The sequence below is a fragment of the Leptopilina heterotoma genome, unplaced genomic scaffold, assembly GCF_015476425.1.
Source record: "Leptopilina heterotoma isolate Lh14 unplaced genomic scaffold, ASM1547642v1 Lhet_242, whole genome shotgun sequence".
Lineage (NCBI taxonomy): Eukaryota > Metazoa > Arthropoda > Insecta > Hymenoptera > Figitidae > Leptopilina > Leptopilina heterotoma.
Window position 1 is genome coordinate 843,141 of NW_025110957.1, and position 16,126 is coordinate 859,266.

The window sequence follows — 16,126 nt, forward strand, 5'->3', positions numbered from 1 at the left end:
AAGAAAAATGTTTTTTGAAGGGTTGTAAAATATTATAAATTTTTTAAGATAAATACGTTTTACCTGCACTCATAACCATAAATATGAAAAAAATAGTTTAAATAAAGTAGCAATTAATAAATATAAATTACGCCGGTGAAAATATACTTCTATTTGGTCGAAGAATAATAATTTATGGTAAAAAAAATGTGCAACATATTTGAAAAATAAATTTTTTACAACAAAAAGTCCCCATTTCGTGAGATTTCCCCATATGCGCCGTGAATTAATAAAATTTAGCAAAATAATCAGTGAAATTTCACTTTATAATTATGGCATGTATACACGCTTTTTGAAATTAGTTTCATACTTATCGATGGAAATCAGTAAAATTTCGCTAATTCAAATTCAGAGAGTACTTAACTTCATGTTCTGTGAGTAACATTAATCACACTTTTTGTTCTAATAGAGTTAGTCCAGGGAAGATGGCCATATGGGAGAGATAGCCAGTTCAAATATTTTACAGAATTTGTAAATAAATATCACTCATTATGGGTTATTCTTCAACCTTTTGTGACTACTAATAAATGTAAACAACAAATTATTGAAAATAATTTGTTAATTATTATTAAATTATTAAAATAAGACTGAAACAAACTAAAACTTTTAAAGTCAACATTAATAAATATTTAGTTAGAAATATTTCAAAATATTTACATAAACATTTTCTTAAAATAATTAAAACACTTTAAAACGCAACATTTCGTGTAAATAAATTTAAAATAGAAGTTAATTAACGGCTTGAGACCTTATAAACTTTATATTAAAAATAAAATTTTAATTTTAAATTTGTTCGGGTAATCAAATATCCGGATAATAGGGGTCCGGATAATGGAGTCTCTACTGTATTGTAATTTTTTAATTTGAAGTTTTATTGAGTAGTACATAACCCACGCTTCGATATACACAAGAAATGAATGAAAAAATTATTTTATTTATTAAGTATTTTGATTTATTTATTCAACCCCTTCGCAGTCAAGACCCAAATCTCATAAGTGGGCTCAAAATGTCGACAACTTTTTAAAAAAATAAAATTGGCGCAAACGAGCATACTATTGTATTTGAAGTCGCTGATTACAAAACCGATATCGGATTTTAAAAATTCAAAATGGTGGATCCAATATGGCGGACATGAAAATTCAAAATCGACTGAATTCACTTGAAACTTTTTACTCGGCGGTTTTCAGGGTCGCTGATTACAGAACCGATTTCAGATTTTAAAAATTCAAAATGGCGGAACATCAGTTGCATCTTGAATGGTGCAGCAGTCTACTTCCAGGTTTTCAGGGTTCCAGAGTTTCTTTCCAGAGTTAATTTTCAGAGTTTTTTTTTTCGTTTTGAATTTAGGAGTTATTAATTTTTTATTATAGGTTTTTTTCTAATTTTTGTGTTCTAGTTTGCATTAGTTTTAAGTTGGTGGTGGTTTTTTTTATTTTAGGGTAAGACTCCGTCAGAAAAATTACAATTTGCATGGGGTCTACAGATTATTCTGTAATTTGGTGAAGTTGTTATATTTGATAACAAAAATAAGTGTACCAAAGGATTTTTAAAAATTTTCAAAATTGTAAATGTTACGCCATTTTGAATTTTTTTATAAGATGTTTTTTAAATGTGAATATTTACGAAACAATTTAACGGATTTTAATAAAATTTAAATATGTTAAAGTTAAAATCATGTCCTTTCAGAATTTTTCAAAAGAAAAAAAAATTTTTGTTTTTTTCAAAAAAAAGTAAAAAAAATTTTTTGAATCGATTTATTAAGCACGGGACCGATTTTTGAGTATTTTTCGATATATAATAAAATATTCCTTATAATTTCACCTTTCATTTACAAAAAAGAAAACGATGGAGACTTTAATACTTTTCGAGATATTGCCATTTTTGTGGAAGCGCGACCACGTTTCAGTGCTAGCGCAGTATCTTTTACCCGGGACGCCTCACAGTGGGATTTTTTACACTTTACTCTTCAAAATTGTCTAGAGCCTACAAATTTTATTGGATTTTGATGTTCTTGGTCTTAAATGAAAGTGGATAACATTTCTAAGAGATCTCTTTAAACCGATTTTTGAATTTTTAATTGTTTATTTATTTTTTTGTTACTCAAAGTTAACAATTTAAAATATTTTTGTAAAAAATACTGTTTATTTTTTATTTTTCCATTGCACAAGATCGAAATCAATTTAAATTAGTCTAGTCTGACCACCTGACAAATAATAATGCATAATACAGTTTATTTAAATTGTTAAAAAAAACAATTTAAATTAACAAATAGATAACTTTGGTCTTTTTTTTTAAAATTGTTTTTTTTGTAGACAAATTTATGTTTATTTAAGTAATGTATGTCTATTTTGTAAAAAAAAGATTTGAAAGTTAACAATTATCATTGTTATTAATAATACTCAAAAGTTATCGATATTTAAGTAGAGCTTTAAAATGTTAAACTCATTCAAAAAGGTTCAATTTTTTTTGCAGAAATAAGCTATTTATTTGTTTATAAAGTTAATAATTTCTTATAACAAATGTAATTGTTTGAGCTAATAAATTTTTTAAGTTTTTGAAAGAATGTACATATGATATAAATATTTAAAGTTTAAAAAATGCTGGAAATGTTTATAAATGCCAAAGAAAATAGATTATTGGTTATATAATTATTAATAACAATGATAATTGTTAACTTTCAAATCATTTTTTTTACAAAATAGACATACATTACTTAAATAAACATAAATTTGTCTACAAAAAAAAACAATTAAAAAAAAAAGACCAAAGTTATCTATTTGTTAATTTAAATTGTTTTTTTTAACAATTTAAATAAACTGTATTATGCATTATTATTTGTCAGGTGGTCAGACTAGACTAATTTTAATTCATGTCGATCTTGTGCAATGGAAAAATAAAAATAAACAGTATTTTTTACAAAAATATTTTAAATTGTTAACTTTGAGTAACAAAAAAGGAAATAAACAATTAAAAATTCAAAAATCGGTTTAAAGAGATCTCTTAGAAATGTTATCCACTTTTATTTAAGACCAAGAACATCAAAAACCAATAAAATTTGTAGGCTCTAGACAATTTTGTAGAGTAAAGTGTAAAAAATCCCACTGTTAGGCGTCCCGGGTAAAAGATACTGCGATGGCACTGAAACGTGGTCGCGCTTCCACAAAAATTGCAATATCTCGAAAACTATTTAAGTCTCCATCGTTTTCTTTTTTGTAAATGAAAGGTGAAATTATAAGGAATATTTTATTTTATATCGAAAAATACTCAAAAATCGGTCCCGTGCTTAATAAATCGATTCAAAAAATTTTTTTTTACTTTTTTTTGAAAAAAACATAAATTTTTTTTTCTTTTGAAAAATTCTGAAAAGACATGATTTTAACTTTAACATATTTAAATGTTATTAAAATCCGTTAAATTGTTTCGGAAATATTCACATTTGAAAAAAATCTTATAAAAAAATTCAAAATGGCGTAACTTTTACAATTTTGAAAATTTTTAAAAATCCTTTGGTACACTTATTTTTGTTATCAAATATAACAACTTCACCAAATTACAGAATAATCCGTAGACCCCATGCAAATTGTAATTTTTCTGACGGAGTCTTACCCTTTAGGGTTTTTTTGTTCTATTTTGTATTAGTTTTTAAGGTGGTGGTGGTTTTTTTTCTATTTCATGATTTTTTTATTAGTTTTTTCAGGTTTTTCTTAGTTTTTAGACGTATTTTTTAAGTTTTATTTTCAGATTTAGGTATCAAGATGCCAAAGTGCAAATCGCGAAAGAAGTCTCGTCAACGTATTGACATGGAAGACTACAATGAAATGTGTCAAGAGTCTGACAACTTCATTACAACAGCGGAACGTCAGCTCATTTCAACGATGGCTATGACTGCCGAGGAGAAAATGGTTACAGCATTCGAATGGCAGAACAAGTATCAAGGGTATATAAACATTTTCCGAAACTTTTTACGTGAGTCAGATTTTTCTTCATCTCAAAGATCTAGGTGCTTAAATTTAAGACAAAAAATTGAATACTTGCTCTACCATTTTGATACTCTAACGAAACGTGGTGCGGGTGTTGAAGTAGTGAATGAAGGAATAAAATGGGTGGATTTTGAAGAAGCGTTTGAGGGTCGTTTACAAAATAGTGCTGTAATGAATTTAGATTACAAGGATAATAATGAATTCCTTGATGATGCCTTTAGTTTATTTAAAGTTAACATTGAAAAAGCTTTAAACAGGTTTGGTCCGCTAAAAGTTTACACCGTATTGTTCGCGAAATTTGTTAAAGATTCCATTGATGGTAAAACCCATGAAATATCAGATTTAAAGACATTCATCGCGAAAACCGGTGACATTTTAGTTACAACCCCATTAGATGTCTGGTACAATGTTTATGTTAAACAAGTAACCTTTAAAAGAATGGAGGAATTCCAAGAGAAAGATTCTAATTGGAGACTTCATTCTATTAAAAGGTTGGAGGTTAACATTAACAAGTACAATCCTATGCGCGCAAGTTCTTATATCAATTTGCCAACTTCTATCAATCGAAAGCATGCCTGCATTAATGTCCAAAATGCTGATAATCAGTGTTTTAAATGGGCAATATTGTCAGCACTGTACCCAGCAGACAAACACGCATATCGAGTTTCAAAATATAGACCCTATGAAGATACACTCAATTTTAGTGGTAACGAATTTCCTGTTTCTCTCAAAGACATTTCTAAATTTGAAACCCTAAACAACATTTCCGTCAACTTGTATGGTCTTGTTAAAAGAGATGAGAAGTTTACAGTTTCACCTCTTCATCTTTCATCTCAAATGAAGATGAATCACGTCAATCTTCTTCGAATTGAAGATCACTACATAGATGAAAATCTAAGTGAAGACGATGATGTTGAAACTGATATACCTCTCATATCGTTTAACTACCATTATGTCTGGATAAAGGACTTGTCGAGACTTGTCAGTTCAGACTTATCAAAGAAGAAGAACAAAAAATACATTTGCGATCGTTGCCTGCATTAATTTGCAGATGAATGTAAGCTTACCGAACATAAAGAGCATTGTCGAAAAATGAACGACACAAAAATTAAATAACCTCAAAAAGGTCAAAATACAGTCGAGTTTAAAAATTTTCAGAATAAGGAACGTGTTCCTTTTATCATTTATGCCGATTGTGAAAGTCTGTTAATTCCCTCGGCAGCACCCCAAGAACCAAAAAATACTGAGGTGTTTCAAAACCATAAAACTCTCAGTATTGGTTATTACTTAAAGTGTAGTTTCGATGACTCTTTGTCTGTGTACAAAGCATCACCTAAAGATAAGGAGAATCCAGCTAAATGGTTTTCTTTAGAATTAAAGAACTTGGCTGATAATCTAGATTCCATATTCAAGAACCCAGTTCCCATGGAAACATTAAGTCCACAGCAGTTGGCAGCTTTTCGAAATGATATGACTTGTCATATTTGTAAAAAGAAAATTGCGTATGGGGATGTGAAAGTACGAGATCATTGCCATCTAACAGGGAAGTACCGCGAACCCGCTCATCAAGATTGTAATATTAATTACCATGAATCGCAGATCATACCTGTTGTTTTCCATAACCTAAGTGGCTATGATGCACATTTCATTATTGAAGCTATTGCTACAGAATTTGATGGTACTGTTAATCTACTTCCTATTAACAAAGAAAAGTACATTAGTTTTACTAAAAATGTAAAAAGTGGTTTTCTAAAATTTCGTTTTATTGATTCTTTCAAGTTTATGGCATCATCTCTGGATAAGTTAGCATCCTATCTGGATGAATACAAAATTGTAAGTTCCGTTTTTTCAAATTACAGCGACGATAAAATTCAATTGTTGACGCGAAAAGGAGTTTTTCCTTATGAATACATTGATTCAAGGAAAAAACTTGACGAAACAGAGTTACCGCCGAAAAATAAATTCTACAGCACATTAAACGATTCGAATGTTTCTGATGAAGACTATGCACATGCGCAGAAAGTGTGGAGTGAATTTAATTGTCAAAATCTTGGTGATTATGTATATTTGTACATGCAAACCGACATACTGTTACTCGCGGACATTTTCGAAAATTTCAGAAACCAGTGTTTAATCTCGTACGGTCTAGATCCAGCACACTATTATACTACACCGGGTTTGACTTGGGACGCAATGTTAAAGTATACACATGTAAGACTTGAACTCTTGATAGACATTGACATGGTAATGTTTATTGAACGAGGAATAAGAGGTGGTGTAAGTCAATGTACAAATCGATATGCAAAAGCTAACAATCCTTACATGAAAAAATTTGATGAAAATGAGGACACGTCTTACATCGTATACTTTGACGCAAATAATCTATACGGTTGGGCAATGGTTCAACCGCTTCCCTATGGTGCCTCAAGTGTAAGAGTGTTGATAATAGTTTTGATTTCAATGTTGCAGACGATGCGCCTACAAGTTACATTTTTGAAGTTGATTTGGATTATTCAGATCACCTTCACGATAAACACAGCGATTTTCCATTTTGTCCGGAACGCTCGAAGCCACCAGGGTCAAAAGAGGAGAAGCTTCTAACTACCCTCCTACCGAAACAAAAGCACGTTCTCCATTATCGTGCCTTAAAACAAGCTATTGCCAACGGTCTCGTGTTAGATAAAATTCATCGCGTCTTAAAATTTGAACAATTTGGTTGCTGTGGAACTTAGGAAAATGGAGGTACTAATGAACAAGCCGGTGTATGTTGGCTTGACTGTTTTGGATGTGTCAAAAACGCTTATTTATGATTTTCACTACGATTACATGTTAAACAAGTATGATGAAAATAAATTGAAATTATTGTACACCGACACCGGTAGCCTGATTTATGAAATCAAGTGCTCAGACATTTACGCTGATATGAAGCAAGACATTATGAAATTCGACACTTCTGATTATCCGGTTAATAACGTGTACAATATTCCGCAAGCCAACAAAAAGATATTAGGTCTCATGAAGGATGAATGTTGCGGAAAAATTGTAGCAGAATTTGTTGGTTTGCGGAGCAAAATGTACAGCGTCCGTGTAGAAGGGAAAGATATCATAAAAAAGGCTAAAGGTGTCAAAGCAGGAGTTGTTAAGAAAAATATCGACTTTGATGATTATGATTATTGTCTACGAAATATTAAAATGCAATCTAGAACGCAATATTCAATTAGGTCGAATCTTCACAAAGTACAAACTTTGAAACAAACGAAAATTGCTTTAAGTCCTTATGACGACAAGAGATACTTAATAGAAAACAGCACCGACACCCTCGCATGGGGTCATTGTAAAATTCTTGAAATTGAAGACGATGAGGATAAACTAATGTTAAAAAAAGAGGAGGAGGAGGAGGAAATGGGTGTTTGAATAAAAGATGTTTATTTTATTTTATGTCTACTTTATTTAAAAAACCTTAATCTAGTTACATTAACTTGTTATAATTTTTTTAACTGCATTTAAACTTATTTTAACTATATTTTAACTTATTTTAACTATATTTTAACTTATTTTAACTTTAATTTAACTTATTCTAACTTATTTTAACGTTAAATTAACTTAAAAATAAATTAAAAAAAAAAATAAAAAAAATAAAATAAAAAAAAAATAAAAAAATAAAAAAAAAAAAAAAAATTAAATTAACTTTAACTATACTTTAACTTATTTTAACTTTACTTTAACATTAATTTAACTATACTTTAACGTTACTTTAACTATATTACATATTAGATTTTTTTATCCAACTATTATGTGAGCTATCGAATCCAAGCCATTTCACGTATACATCATTACCACGAGTCTTGAGAACTTTTTCTACAAGGTAAACATCTGGATATTGGACTTTCAGCAATTCTTCTTCGTAGAAACCACCTTCGATGGGTTGATTTTGATAATCTTTCAGCTTGTATGTAACTGGTTTTGTTGATTTAACTTTTTCCACAGTGAATATTTCCGTTGTCCAGTTGGGAGTATATCCTTTTTCAAAGATATTTTAAATTTGCTAACTCGAACTCTGTCTCCAACTTTGAATTTTGATCTTTTCAGCGGAATTCTACGTAGTTTACGGATACGTCTCAGCAGTTCTCTTGTATCTTCTACGGTGATATCTTTGGGTTTCATACCAATAGTACGATGTTTTTTATTATTGTACTTTGACATGAGAGTTGGTAAAAGATTAATCCATTTATAATTGCCTTGTAAGTTGAATTCAGGCCACATCATATTTTTTAGAGTGCGGTTAAATCTTTCAACAATTGAGGCTTTCAAATTACTATAGGTAGAATAGAGATTAATGTTAAATTCTTGCATTAAACTCTTAAATTCAGAATTGTAAAATTCTTTGCCTCTATCAGTATGCAAATTTTTTAGAATTCGGCCTTGTTTGAGAATAGTTTTCATGGCCAAAGAAATATCCTTTCCATTCTTACTCTTTACAGCTACAGCCCAGGCATATTTGGAAAATATGTCTATAACTGTTAGCATGTATTTGAAACCTTTATTAGAATAAGAGTAAGGTATCATTTCAACCAAATCTGCTTGCCAGGTTTCATCTATACCACGCATTTGAACTTTTCGACGAGGATAATTTTTTCTAGCTTGTTTATGTAGTTCAGTTACAACTGTTAATTTTTGATCAGCCATCACTGTTGAATAAATTTAGCCTCTTTAATAATGTAATTTTGCTGTGATTCAATTTCTTTAAGTTCTTCGTTTACTCTATCCTCGATAATTCGAATATAAAGATTCAAATCATCAATAGCTGATCTTAAAGAAGATGTTATTTGAAAAACTGTTTTTATATCGTTTTTAATAATTTTCTGTGCAAGTCTTAAATTTGCAGCGTCTCGTTGCTCTTCAGCGTTTTGAACGTTGCAAAGTCTTTTGTTATCAATGTCGTATTGTTCACTTGGAGTAATTTTAAAACCAATTCCAGAAGGTCCAGGAAGTCCACGACTTGCAAGAGGCCGTGACAAGGGATGTCCAAACACATCAATGCTCATTTTAATACTAAGCTCTATTTGCTTGTACTCTCCTAATATATAATGCGAGCTTCACGTAGTTCTTCGATGATTGACATAATTTCATTATTATGGCTTGGATTACCAGCTTGCTGTGATGTTACTAGCAGACGTAAACGGTCAACTATTTTATTGGGATCATCCCAATAGATGTAGTCTGGGTTAAATTATTTCTTTGAAATCATAAATTGAGGTAATTTCTCTCCAAGCTTCTTCTTCTTTTTCAAAACACCACTACCCTTTTTTGGCGTACCCTTAAAAAGTTTTGAAATGACAACAGTGTATTTAGAACTCCTGGTTACGTTGACAAGTCCACTGGAACTATAATTTTTTCGGTGTGCATTTGTAGCTACAAGAATTTCTTTATAATTTTCCAAATCATCTGAACTTATTAATGCATGATTAGGTTCTTGTCGAAATAAAATTTCAAGCAACCCAGCAGTTTTTAAATATTTTTTCTTTTCAGGAAGTTGAATATGTGAACCTTCTAAATCAACTGGTGTATCACCAATAATAAAAGAACCATTAGGAAGCTTACGTACTCCATAAACCATGTCTAAAAAACTTTTTCTGTTTTTATTCAATAATTCAATAAATTTATTTGTCAAATTTTCATAGTTAAGTTCTTCTCCTTTTTCTTCAAACTTGTTGCTCTTATCAAGTAGAGTGTCATTGTGTAGTGTTTTATCAAATTCCTCTTCCTCATCAACAGCAGTTGAGAAAGAAAAATCATTTTCCTCCTTTCTAACTTTTTCTTTTTTAATATTTTTGAAAAGTATGTCAGTTATGTTAACCAACTTTTCTAGAGGTGTTACTATTGGTTGAAAAGTTTCTTTCAATACTGTTTCTGCAGCCCCTTTACCCATTTTGAGTAAACGATGTTTCCGCCTAATAGCATCACTTTCTTTTGCTATTTGACGAAGCGTTTCTTGCTCTTTTCGATACATGTTTTCTTCGAGACAAGATAAACTATACTAATGAAAAATTCAATAAAGTTCTTGTATTTATAGTGAAATGAAGCAATCAAATCCTCTTCTATATCTTCCTTGATTAAAATTACGGTCCTTATCAATAACAACAAATACATATTTGTCAGATTTCCAACATTCTGAACATAAATCGCGAAATTGAGTATAACTCATATCTGTATTAACATGATCTTCGTATACATGTTTCAGATTCTTTTCATCTTGTCTAAATAGAAGCAATAAATTAACATTATCTCGAACTAGATGTTTAGGAATACGAGCATACGTTTGACATAAATAGAAACTGTCAACGTTTACATGTCTGCCCATACAAAAGAAAGCTCTAACATTATCTTGCTTTTCACAAGCAATGTCATCAAAAACAAATATTGAATTTGCTTTAGCATCTTTTGGAGATACTACTTCTTCATGTTCACTAAATGAAGAATACTCAACACCATCTACCTGACTGATTACATTTTCTAAAAATCTATATTTCGGTTGCTGTAGAGATTTAGAGTAGAGGTAAATATTTTCAAAACTTAGACCATTTGGATGTATTATTAGGGAAAGAAGAGCATTTGTTTTACCACAATTTGAGGGGCCACAGAAAACTGCTCGAATGGTGTCTGGAAACAGACTACCGTGACTTTTAATCTTTTTTTCATTAGTTTCAACATCTATACTAGAGATTGGCAGTGCGACAGGTTGTTTCATGAACTGCATCTTGACAGTAACTGCTCAAAAATCTATAAATACCTAGCTTTTATAGTCAATTTGTCAGTTTCACGTCAACCATTGTAGAGTGAAGTATGATTCTGCATCAGGAGGTGAAAAAAGGTCGCTATCAAGGAAAAGGTTTAATCAATCGTATCATCAATAGTTTACCGTTTGAGTTACATTTACCAGGATACCAATTCTGTGGGCCTGGTACAAAGTTGGCTAAGCGTTTGTCGCGAGGTGACCAAGGAATTAATCCACTGGACGCTGCATGTAAACAACACGACATTGCTTATTCGCAAAATCGTGAAAATATTGAAGCAAGAAACGAAGCAGATAAAGTATTAGCTAAGAGAGCTTGGGAACGTGTTACAGCTAAAGATTCTGATGTAAGTGAAAGAGCAGCTGCTTTAGCTATATCCGGAACCATGAAAGCTAAATCAAAGTTAGGCATGGGAATGAGAAGAAGAAGAAGAAGAAAATCATCTATAAAGAAGAAGAGTAAAAAAATGTGTAAAAATAAACGAGTAGCGCTAAGAAAAATTGTTGATGCTGCACGAAAAAGTATGGCTCCTGGTAATAATGCTGAAGAATCAATTCGAGCAGCTATAGTTGGTGCACGAAAAGCAATAAAAAATGTTGGTGGTAAATCCAAAATTTTATCACCTAGAATTCTTTCGTACCTACTAAAGAAGGTGGAATTTTACAGCTAGTTCCAATTTTTGCTGGACTTAGTGCTTAAGAAGCATTTGCTGGAGGTGCTTCAGGAATAGCAAGGGCTGTTAATAAGGCTAAAACAGCTAGTGAACAGCTTGCAGAAGCTTAACGTCACAATAGATCCATGGAAGCCATATCGCTTGGAAAGGGATTACACCTTAAACCTTATCGACAAGGACTTGGTCTCCATTTGAAACCCTACATTCAAGGAAAAGGAATTAAAAAACAAGCATTAAGAAAGAAGAAGAAGAAGAAGAAGAAGAAGAAGAAGAAGAAGAAGAAGAAGAAGAAGAAGAAGAAGAAGAAGAAGAAGAAGAAGAAGAAGAAGAAGAAGAAGAAGAAGAAGAAGAAGAAGAAGAAGAAGAAGAAGAAGAAGAAGAAGAAGAAGAAGAAGAAGAAGAAGAAGAAGAAGAAGAAGAAGAAGAAGAAGAAGAAGAAGAAGAAGAAGACGAAGAAGAAGAAACGAGTATCAAGAAAAAAGAGAACAACAAGAAGGAAAACAAAAAACTTGTTTTGAAGCTACCTCACCGTCCACTCACTGATTTTGATCTGTGGAAGCATGCTAAAGCTGTCAAAATACCGCATTTTCGTGGTAGTTTTATGGGAAATGAAGTACCTGTAAGTGGTCCTCACCAGTGTGAATCAGTAATAATTAATCTTGATAATAAAGAAGGTGCTGGGACACATTGGGTAGCATATAAAAAATTTAATAATGAAACAATGTATTTTGATAGTTTTGGCAACCTTGCTCCACCAACAGATCTTGTCATTTACTTGGGTGATGGTAGCTTAATAAAATATAATCATAAAAGATATCAAAATTATGATACATTTGTATGTGGACACTTGTGTCTCAAATTTTTGTGTAATCAACTAAATATTAAGAGTTGTTTTAACCTTTATAAGACTATGTAACACCTGTAAGCTTTCAGTATAAAATCTGACAGCAACATGAGTGATTCGTTTACTTTAACGTTAACAGGAAATTCTTCAGTTCTGGGAGCTGAATATTTTCCTCCAATAGAACTAAATTCAAATAAAAGTTATGTACTTGGTCTTGTTGAACTATTGACTTTTAATTCAATTCCCAATATTGATAAAGAAAATAACAAGTTTTACGTTGGAAATCAAGTAATTGATATTCCAACTGGAAGTTATGAAATTAAAGATATTGAATCATATTTACAAAATTCTGTAAAAACTGGAACTGTTATTACTATAAAACCTAATAATAATACATCACGCAGTATTGTTGAATCTAATTTACCAATTGATTTTAAACCTAAAGATTCGATTGGTAAGTTGTTGGGATTTACATCGCAGAAACTATCATCTCATAGAGCACATATTTCTGATTTACCTGTAGCCATTTTAAAGGTTAATTCAGTTAGAATTGAGTGCAATATATTATCTGGAGCGTATATAAATAACCAAAAAGTTTACACTATCCATGAATTCTTCCCCAGCGTTCCACCAAGATATAAGATTGTGGAAGTGCCTGCACACGTCATTTACCTTCCGATTGCCACCAAGACAATACATAATATACAACTGCGAATTGTTGATCAGGACGGTGATTTAATAAATTTTAGAGGTGAAACTATAACAATTCGATTCCATATAAAGTCTTTGTAATGGGAATCGTTTATAATCAAAGAGCTGTTGTTGGTGGAAACTATAAAAGTCAGACAACATGCAAGAGTCAGATCAGTCTAAATTTATCTCACAAGGTGTTAACACCTCAAAATCGCCTCTTTCTGCAAGAACTAGGTCTAAAAGTTCAAGGAAAGAAAATAAAACAACAAGACAATTAATTTACATATTTTTTGGTTGCTGTTGCAATAAAAATGAACGAACTTCTCAATATTCCAGCAGCAGTGAATTTCGATGAGTCAATAGCTCATTATGAAATTCATGCTCATCAACCATACGCATCTTCATCTTTTAACAATAGCGATGAAATTCGAATCGCAGTACAAGATCAAGACTTGTGCATTTTACCTACTAAAAGTTTATTACACATTTTTGGTAGATTAACTAAAAATAATGGAATTACTCTTACACAAAACGTACATTTAAGTAATAATGCTGTATGTTTTTTGTTTGATGAAATTCGCTATGAACTAAATGGTATTGAAATTGATCGCTGCAAATACGTTGGACATACTACAATCTTGAAAAATTACACCTCGCAAACATCAAATCAGCTAAATTTTATTGAAAATGCTGGATATTCCAAAATTGCAGCTGATGCAAGACTTACTTTGGAAAATGGTTATTTTGATGTCACAATACCACTCAGCATGATTTTTGGTTTCGCTGAAGATTATAAAAAAATCATTATGAACGCTAAACATGAACTTATTTTAACAAGAGCACGTTCTGACGTGAATGCCGTAATTCAAACAGGACAAGGAGGGGATGAGGAATTTAAAATTTGTATTAATAAACTTGAATAGATGGTTCCATGCGTTTTACCTTCTGACAATAACAAAGTTAAATTGTTAAAATATATTGAAAAGGATCCATTAATTTTAATAAGTTTTAGGTCGTGGGAAATGTATGAGAATCCTTTAATTCCTACAAGTTCAAAAGTTTTATGGCAAATTAAAACATCAACGCAATTAGAGAAAACTCGTTATGTTATTGTTGGATTTCAAACAGCGAGGAAAGATAAACGAAAAAAATATGCCTGTCATTTTGACCATTGTAATATTATAAATGTTAAACTCTTTTTAAATTCACAATATTATCCTTATGGAAATTTAAATCTAAACTTTGATCAAAATCAGTACTCTCTACTTTATGAAATGTACGCTAATTTTTAATCATCCTATTATGGTAAAGATTCAAAACCTATTTTGACAAAGGATATTTTTAAAAGTCTATTTCCTCTAATTGTTATTGATTGTTCTAAGCAAAACGAGTTTTTAAAACAAGCATCAGTTGATTTGAGGTTAGAATTTGAAGCAGGAATCAACATGCCAGCCGAGACCACCGCCTATTGCTTAACCACTTCGGTGGCGTGGCGTTCCAATTGGTGTTCCACGTCCCTGGCCAAAAGTGGCGAAAATAGCGAAATGGCGTTCCAACTTTTTCTAGATTTTTAAAGAGTATATTTAATTTTAATCTACTGCAACAATATGTTTCTATGTTTCCAATATCAGGGAACACAAAAATGACAATAAAAATTTTTTTTAAAAAGATTTTCATTGTTTTTTTGGACGTTGCAAAATGTCATTTTTAATACTTTTCTACGAATGGCGTTCCACTTTCGCTCAAATATTGATAAATAAACTCAAGATCTTTCTGTGGGAAATAATATTTATTTATATCTTAAAATCTCTGAATCGTAGAATTGTGTTATAGAATCATTTGTAAATTGTTATAAACAAATTATATAAACAAATTGTTAATTAAGAAGATGTGTTCAATGAATTTTAATAAAAATTGTTACTTGGGGGTTTTTGGGGTCGCTGATAACAAATCCGATGTCAGTTTTTAAAAATTCAAAATGGCGGATCCAATATGGCGGACGAGTTTATAAAAAATTGATTGAATTCGCTTGAAACGTTTTACTCGGGGGTTTTTGGGGTTGCTGATTAGGAATCCGATTTCAGTTTTTCAAAATTCAAAATGGCGGATTTAATATGGCGGACGAGTTTATAAAAAATTGATTCAATTCGCTTAAAACGTTTTACTCGGGGGTTTTTGGGGTCGCTGATAACGAATAAGATATCAATTTTTAAAAATTCAAAATGGCGGATACAATATGGCGGACGAGTTTATAAAAAATTGATTGAATTCGCTTAAAACGTTTTACTCGGGGGTTTTTGGGGTCGCTGATTACGAATCCGTTGTCAGTTTTTTAAAATTCAAAATGGCAGATATAATATGGCGGACAAGTTTATAAAAAATTAATTAACAAAAAAAACAAAGAAAATACAAAAAAATAAAGGACCACAAAATCCTATCGCTGCAGCCTCCTTGTGGGGTGCTCTGGGTAGCGAATTTCTCTAGCGAATGCAGGTTGGTCCTTGACATATAAGCAAAAAAAATCTTGGCTCACTTTTGTTGCAGCTCATAATAAGTTACTTTCCTGACTCATTTTAACTGTTGCTTTTCATGATAAACTCATATGAAATTCCTAATAAGCATCCCTAAAAACCCCTGAGCAAAACAATTCAAGCGAATTCAATCAATTTTTTATAAACTCGTCCGCCATATTGGATCCTTCATTTTGAATTTTGAGAAACTGACATCGGATTCGTAATCAGCAACCCCAAAAACCCCCGAGTAAAACGTTTCAAGCGAATTCAATCAATTTTTTATAAACTCGTCCGCCATATTGAATCCGCCATTTTGAATTTTGAAAAACTGATATCAGATTCGTTATCAACGATCTTAAAAACCCCCGAGTAAAACGTTTCAAGCGAATTCAATTAATTTTTTATAAACTCGACCGCCATATTGAATCTGCCATTTTGAATTTTGAAAAACTGACATCAGATTCGTAATCAGCGACCTCATAAACCCCCGAGTAAAACGTTTCAAGCGAATTCAATCAATTTTTTATAAACTCGTCCGCCATATTGGATTCGCCATTTTGAATTTTTAAAAACTGACATCGGATTCGTTA

General features: G+C 31.2%; 1 protein-coding gene across 1 annotated transcript; it reads left to right on the top strand.

Moving 5' to 3' along the window:
• Positions 1-13,334: 13,334 nt before the first annotated feature.
• LOC122503074 lies at positions 13,335-13,946 on the top strand. The gene has a single exon (XM_043613496.1). It carries the CDS (start codon positions 13,335-13,337, stop codon positions 13,944-13,946), a length of 612 nt encoding a protein of 203 aa, XP_043469431.1.
• Positions 13,947-16,126: the final 2,180 nt, after the last annotated feature.

Bases quoted from the DNA above. Each gene is read 5' to 3' on its own strand.
- LOC122503074 (XM_043613496.1), top strand. From the start codon at position 13,335: ATGAACGAACTTCTCAATATTCCAGCAGCAGTGAATTTCGATGAGTCA.